The sequence below is a fragment of the Eurytemora carolleeae genome, unplaced genomic scaffold, assembly GCF_000591075.1.
Source record: "Eurytemora carolleeae unplaced genomic scaffold, Eaff_2.0 scaffold884, whole genome shotgun sequence".
Classification (NCBI taxonomy): domain Eukaryota; kingdom Metazoa; phylum Arthropoda; class Copepoda; order Calanoida; family Temoridae; genus Eurytemora; species Eurytemora carolleeae.
The window spans coordinates 118910-126771 of NW_019397140.1; the positions used below are offsets into that span (position 1 = coordinate 118910).

General features: G+C 30.6%; 1 protein-coding gene across 1 annotated transcript; it reads left to right on the top strand.

The window, feature by feature from the left end:
* The first annotated feature begins 447 nt into the window (after window positions 1-447).
* On the top strand, window positions 448-7819 carry LOC111712283 (tropomodulin-like). The gene is made up of 6 exons (XM_023486853.1): window positions 448-529; window positions 2308-2363; window positions 3904-3943; window positions 4474-4544; window positions 6282-6333; window positions 7811-7819. The coding sequence occupies exons 1-6, from the start codon at window positions 509-511 to the stop codon at window positions 7817-7819; spliced, it is 249 nt and encodes an 82-aa protein (XP_023342621.1). The 5' UTR covers window positions 448-508.
* The last annotated feature ends 43 nt before the right edge of the window (window positions 7820-7862 follow it).

A 7862-nucleotide genomic window follows, 5' to 3' on the forward strand; every position in this document is an offset into this window, starting at 1 on the left:
AAAACTTTTGGGGGAGGTGTTTTATGCAAGGGAGGTCTCCCCCATGCACGATTCCGGAAACAAAAAAAAACACACTAAACCGGAACTGAATTTTTAAATTTAACTTCTGTAATCATGGGCGCGGAGTGCTCAAAATTTCTGATAAGTTTAGATCGATCAGTGTATAAATATATTGAATGTGTCACGGCCCGGAAAGTTCTTATTCATAATTGCAAAATCAGCACTTATATATTTCCCTGCGGGTTTATATACATATATGAATATATTTACGGGATGGGGCAATTTTAATAATATTAAAAGAAGATATCTACTTAAGATATTTTTTTATCGAAAAATCGACTATGATTCTTTGCTTATTTTTTTATTTTGTATCATTTGAAGTCTAGCATCAGGCTGAATTTTAATGCAATCGCTTAATTAACATACTTTGCTTAGTACTGCCTTGATCTCAGTTTGTACTACTGCCTGAATTTTAAGGCGCCCAACTGCCTGTATTTTATAACTTATCATGGACGAAATGATAGAACAGGTATAAAAGGTTAAGGGACGACTCTCCAATCCTATTCCAAAGATCTACAAATTTTTCCGTTTTTACTTTTTTTTAAGCGCAAGGAAGAACATTTTGGTTCGTGTATTCTATAAAGAATTGCTCAGTAGAGAGAAATACATTAATGCTCTTTAAACTTCCTGAGAAGATCGCAAGTAATATAATATATACAATGATTAATCAGAAAACTCTGAAAAGGGAAGAATATATTTTTAGAATTTATTTATAACTTAAAAAAGTCTAATGAGCATGAGACGCAGCAATTGTGCAGTGTAATCAGACTCATTTCACTTTATTAGTGATTTAATAAGTGTTAGTAAAACTATTTGCTTTGTAACACCATTACACTTTTTAGTATTGCTCTAATATCGTCTCTTATTTCATTGTTTTCTGGTTATCACTGTAACAAATACAAAAGTTAAAAAATAATAACTATTTATTTACAATTAGCGAGGATTTACCAGGGAGAACTGCAAAATTTACCGGGAATTCATTTTTGCAAGTGTTTTCGAGACTTTTTTGATGAAATTTCATGACGAGCGTAAATCGAGAAAACATGAGGAAAAGTTAATTTCCGATGAAGTGCAGTTCTCCCGAAGGGAAATTCTCGATATAAGTAAATATTTAGTTTTATCCCAAGCAACATGTAACCGATTAAGCTTTTTTATTAATTAATAATCATATTAAATTATGTTGATAATATTAATATGTCTAAATAAATACTGAAAATTTTTAATATTTTTATTAAAACTTAGTTAGTAAAACTATTTGCTTTGTAACACCATTACACTTTTTAGTATTGCTTTAATATCGTCTCTTATTTCATTGTTTTCTGGTTATCACTGTAACAAATACAAAAGTTAAAAAATAATAACTATTTATTTACTATTAGGGAGGATTTACCAGGGAGAACTGCCACATTTACCGGGAATTCATTTTTCAAGTGTTTTCGAGACTTTTAATGAAAATTCATCACGAGCGTAAGTCGAGAAAACATGAGGAAAAGTTAATTTCCGATGAAGTGCAGTTCTCCCGAAGAAAAATCTCGCTATAAGTAAATGTCTAGTTTTATCCCAAGCATATGTAACCGATTAAGCTTTTTTATTAATTAATAATTATTTTCAATAATGTTGGTAACATTAATATGTCTAAATAAATACTAAAAAATTTTAATATTTTTATTAAAACTTTGTCATCTTCTAAATGCAGGAACATTTTTTTCTTGCAATTCATCACACTTACTTTCTCCTAGGCGAACTAAAATATTTTTACTCTGTTGTCTGTGTGAAAAAGTAAAGGAGCCTTAATTCTATGAAATTTATTGGATCAGGGTTACCCACAAAGGATGATAATGTAAAGACGACCTGAAATTCTTAAAGCATGAAAATCTTAAGGTTAAATTAAATAGTGTGCCTTATACACATAAAACGGTTTTTTTTAATGATAATTCGAAACAGTTGCAGAGAGTCATAGACATATAAGGATACAGACAGTATAAATTCCGTACAGTCGTCTCTAAGGTTTCATCCTTTCTGAGTAACCCTGTAGATTATTCAGCTTAAGACAAGACACCATCAATCATCATACATAACCAGAAAACTCGATAATAAGAAGACGACTTTTTAGCAATACTTTAACGTATTTGTTACAAAGCAAATAGTATTAATAAAAACTTAATAAATCAATAATTATAAAGTTAAATGGGATTGTTTACACTGCACAATTGCTTTGTTCCATGCTTAATATTTTGTTTTATTTAGGTAAACCCGGTCCACGTGACTTTAGACGATTTAGAGGAATTGATCGGAGCTCTCAGGAATATAAATCCGCAATTCTTATAGTTACAAGACGACATTTAACAATCTTCTATTCAATGTCCAAATAAACATGGGAATTAAAGGACGACTTGAAAATCGCATTAGATTTCCGATAATTGATAAATGACTAAAAGTGTATCAAAATAAGAAATATTAGCTTTTCAAAATGTGAAATCTGTATACGCGACTCTTATTGGTTGAATTTTATACACTTTTCATGAGACAAGATTAGATTAGTCTCGATATTATGAAAAGAGAGGATCACGAATTAATCTCGATATCCACTATTCTAAAGTTTTCAGCTCTGGACAGATTTCTCAATATCTCGGTCAATTTTGATGATGCAAAAATAGTAGATTGGAATTCCTGTTTTCTTAATTGATTCATCTGGAACACATTAGTAGGCGATTATCAATACAATGAAGACGACTTTTTATTTTAGTTTGGATTATTAAAAAGCTTTTTTTGAATTACAAGTTTACAAGTAATCACAGAGAAGCTTTTTTAACTGACATTTTCTGACTTCTATGTTTATGTGTATCCATGCTGTTTAACAGCTTGATTTAAATTAAAATTGATAGGGGACACCCTGTATAAACAAAATTTATATAGAAAGTCGTCTTCATTGTGTTGATTTAATCGCCTACAACTGTACTATACTACAGGGTGTCCCAATAAACATGGGAATTAAGAGACGACTTGAACATTGTCTTTGATTTCCGATAATTGATAAATGACATAAAGTGCATTGAAAAAAGATTTAAAGTGTAATGAGCTTGATAAAATGTGTACCTTCTTTATTTTTTTAGGAAATAAAGAGTTTTCTGCATTATCGATTTTGATTCGTGGGTTATACCTTGTCTATCTGTTCATCGTCAGAATCTTGTTTCTAAGCGACAACAACCCTGTGGTTAAATATTTAACTCGCCAAAATCGACGAGTTAAAATTTAAACACAGGGTTAAAATCTTGACATCCCGCAATCCCTATTTGTCTATCATCAATCAGTGGTAAGCGGCATTCAACTAATTAAAATTAAAAAAACAGCTGATTACCGAATACCGATACTTACGTAATAATTCTCCTTAAATCCTTTTCTCTGATTGGTTTAGATTTTACCCGGGAAATTCAAATTTAAAATTGAGAAAGTTTAATATTTAAGTAGCTATTCATTATTTTACAGAATTCTTTTAACCTCGAACTTAAAATTCGCGCATTCTTTAGTTTTAGACTCTGGAATCTGGACAAATTTCCAAATATTTATCTCCGTCAATTTTGAAGACTAAAAATTTGAAGGCCACATTTTGGAAATTTCGAGACTGGTAGTTTTTGGTGTTAAATGTTACTACAAAGTTATGCGTCCGAAATAGTCCGACATGGAACAAAGACAATACAGTAGTCGTCATTTAATTCCCATGTTTATGTGCACGGGTACATTTTGTTCACGTTATAATAGTAATTAAAAGTAGCAATTCAATTTATTTATTTTTCTCAAATGCTTCCAAATTAACTTAACTGCGGATTATTAGTTTATTTCTAGTGCGGAGGAGATAGAAGAGTTAGCAGAATGTGATCCTGACGTGAGTATCATACAAAACAAATCAATTGACAAAAATTATTTGCTCCGAAAAAGAATGGCAAGTGAAAATTTGTTTCTCCATACGTCATTTTCTCCCGATCAACAACAAAAATACGTTAAATGGGCACACGAGGGGGGAAAGCAAGCGATTTGGTTTAAAATTATCTGAAATTTAGATAGCTAGATAGACAGAAGATAGATTTAGAAAAAAAGCAAAACTGCGTTATTTCTGTTAAAAATTAAATTTCTTCTAACGTTCAAAAACATTTTTAGAGAAGAGTAACATCAGCAGGTATGTACAAAATATATTTTAGGAGGAAATAAGCATTTAAAATTAAATACATTTTACCGGAAGATATATGGATGGGTGCAGCGGTTAGGAAGCAATACGGGTAAGCGCAGTGTCGCGACTCTGTTGTGAGTCAATTGCGGGATGGAGGCTTTATGGGTGCGGCTTGCCTTCCCCTCTCGGCACATTTTAGAAATGCTTTTTCATCAAAATAAACTAAAAATTTTCATAATTTTGTTTAGGATTCAAATATGCCTCCATCAATGCGCTGTGCGTACAAATGCAACAAGGCTGCAACTGGAGAAGTTAATAGGTGAACAACAAATATTTCGGTAAAATTTGGGAAATGAATTAAGAAAATAAGTTATTAAAATTCATTTTAAAATCTCGCAGATTTATGCAAGTTCTTTCAGCTAGGGTCGCTTGTTTAAGTTTTCTTTATTTTAATTTTGAAGACGCCATTTTAACGAAATCTGGGAATAAGATGATAATAATGAAATAGTCGATTCTATGGTTCTACTATGTCTTTCATCGAAAATTTATTTTAAGAAATATGTTCCTAAACAGTAAATTAGCCTATAATAAACCATTTTTATATGTTTTGTCCGGGTTATTAAATAATTGTAAAAAGCGTTTCTTGTACTGACTGAAACAAATGGTGAAATATTACAAACACCTTTACGCTCTTTACGCTCTTATTTAAAAATTGTACACCGTAAACATGATTCATTGGTACAAAATGAATCCTAAAGTTTTTCTCTGCAATACTGCACTTTCAGCTCAACTACCATGCCTGGCCGGTCTCTCCCGTTAATCTCCATTAATTTGGAATTTGTATTGTATATCTACTATCTATGTAAAATCAAATAGATTCTAGTACAATAGATGGCAACGTAGAATTTGTTATGTACACTCTCAGTACAGCTGTATTCTAACGTCACAAGCGTCAATTCAGTTTTTGTGTCCGACAAAATTATCAATAATAGTGATAATTTTAGAGTAAAGTGCTTTTCTTACAGTAAAATAAGTGCAATTTTATGTGTTATTTAGTTTCTGTTTAACACTTTTTCATTTAATCTTGGAAACTAATGTGAGACAATTTTGTTTTCCTATGTATATATGACACTTGTGACGTTATGTATAATTGGTTCATTTCTCTGTTGCCACCTATTGTACTTGATAATCTATTTGATGTACTATAGTTACTATAGGGGTCTAGAGTTATCTTATACTAAGCAGATACCAAATATCGTCTTCTTCAAACTATAATATTTAACTTTCTAGAGCCAGACAAAGTAATCGATGTGTAAAATACAGAATGTGTATAAATAATGAATTGAACAGAAACAAACGGAAATATATTTACTATTTTTCCTGTATCTATACAAAGTTGTAATCTCTGTTTGTCTGTCTCTTTGTTTGTTTGTCCGATCATAACTTGGGAACCCCTAGACCGATATGCCTCACAATTTTATTGGGGAACTCCGGAAACCCATGGGAATGTTCTCAGCTTGGATTTGAGTTGAGTTGAGTTGAGTTGAGTAAGTCGACTTAAATAGCAAAAATTCAGTTTCCCGGTAAAATCGTTCAAGTGCAGGTAATGGCGGGATCGAGTAACTTTTAATAACCTGGGCAGCGCTGGGTTCCCAAGCTAGTAATAATATAAAGACTTAAAAACTTTTTTTTTGTAAGGGACTGTAGACGCCATTAGGTGACCCTCTATTTATGGAGAGGCATGTTCCATTCACAACCGTACCTTTAAAAGTTTTGTATGGTCAAGAATGAATGAACTATCCACCATTTTCTCTTTGAAAATTGTTAGTTTTTAATTGTGGTGACTAGTGGATTCCTGTTCTAGAAACAATGGACTAAGTGGTCAGAATTAGACCCTTTTCAAGCTAGAAAACTGACGAAATCCAATTCACATTATAAATTAGATAAATGTTTAAAAATATGAAACTGAAATGCCCGTCTTTACATGGGAGAGGTTGCTTAAATTTACAGCGATCAGTCCCTTTAAGATCTTTACAAAAATATTACTTATTTTCAGAGACAAGCTGCTAGATGGTCTAAAGGAACAAGCGTTGGCAATTCCTGACAAGGTGAAATCTGAAATTCTCATTAGAGTTGGGCATCGTTTAGTAATTTCCAATAAGTTAATTTTTTAGTTTTTTTTGCATGGATAAAAGATTACCTGATATCTTAGAAGTTTTGAAAATTTGAAAATTGTTTTTTCTTTTCTTTTACTATAATGCTAAACTTTGACCCATAGAGAAAATATATGCAAAAAAAACGTCTTAAAACGATAGTTTTTTGGTTCGTTTACCTTTTTTTCTCGTTGGGTAAAAATATGTTAAAGTTTAATAAAAGCAAAACTTAACAGAGTAAAGTTAAAAGTTTAAAAAATTAAAGTGGTTAACAACCTTAGCATCGTTTATCCGTTTTACGCATTTCAAAATTTTCTTTTTTTAAAATTTTTCTGTTTGAAATTATTCAAAATGTTGACTTTAATAAAAGATATAAGCCTGAAAATCGTTCAGACTTAAAAAAGATGAATAAAAGAAAATAAGAACTCAACGATAATCTCAAACTCGTGTTACTGTTGCTAACGAACAATATTTATGAAAGGGACTGTGCCCTTCCATTATCTATAGGGTCGAGGGCAGGTCGGGGAGATAGTAAAAAGAAGAAGGAAGGAGGTTCTAGATCAAATTAATTAATTAATTAACTAAAAGTTAGGGGTTTCACCGGAATTTCGGGTTACGGTTTACGTACGGAAATTAATTTTTTTCCATTTCCATTACGGAAAAGGTTCCGAAATTCCGGAATTCCAGATCAATTCCAGAACGACTTTTTTATCCGTAAACCGTAAATTTAAATAGAAAGTTATAAAATTATTTATTAAATTAAATTAATGCAGTATACACTCCACAGTTGCTGTGTCTCATCTTCATTTAACTATTTAAAGTCATCACTTAAGTCTAAAAGTCTCCCTTCTATGCGAGAGTTTTCTGGTTCAATGTATATACTTTTCTCGTCTGTTTGCTTGTATGTTTGTATCCAATAAACGTCAAAACGACAGAACCGATCGATCCAAAAATTTGTGAGACAGCTTACATGACCCAATTGGAAGGTTTAACAATGGTTGGAGTTTAAAAATTTTTACAGAAAAAACGTCGAAATTTATTATTTTATTATTCACCAATAAATTTAATTTTTATTTATTTGGCACATTTCATCCCATCCGGACCGTATATAAAATAAACAAATTAAATGATTTTTTTTGAACGATCTTCTGAACGGTTTAATAAATGATTGATTAATTATTTAATTGATTAATTAATTGATTAATTAATCAATTAATTAATTGGTTGATTAATTAATTGATTGATTAACGAATTGATTGATTAATTAATTGATTAATCAATTAATTAATTGATCAATTCGTTAATCAATCAATTAATTAATCAATTAATCAATCAATCAATCAATTAATTAACTAATTAATTAATTAATTAATTAATTAATTAATTAAATAATCGATTAATTGATTGATTAATTTATTGATTGATTAATTAGATTATTTAATTAATTTATTTACTGGTCAATTAGTTAGTTAATTGATAACTTG

Excerpts from the sequence above, each read along its gene's own strand:
- LOC111712283 (XM_023486853.1), top strand. The coding sequence starts at position 509 with ATGGACGAAATGATAGAACAG. Across the intron at positions 530-2,307 it reads TGGACGAAATGATAGAACAG|GTAAACCCGGTCCACGTGAC; the intron begins GTATAAAAGGTT and ends TGTTTTATTTAG. Across the intron at positions 3,944-4,473 it reads TAGCAGAATGTGATCCTGAC|GATTCAAATATGCCTCCATC; the intron begins GTGAGTATCATA and ends AATTTTGTTTAG.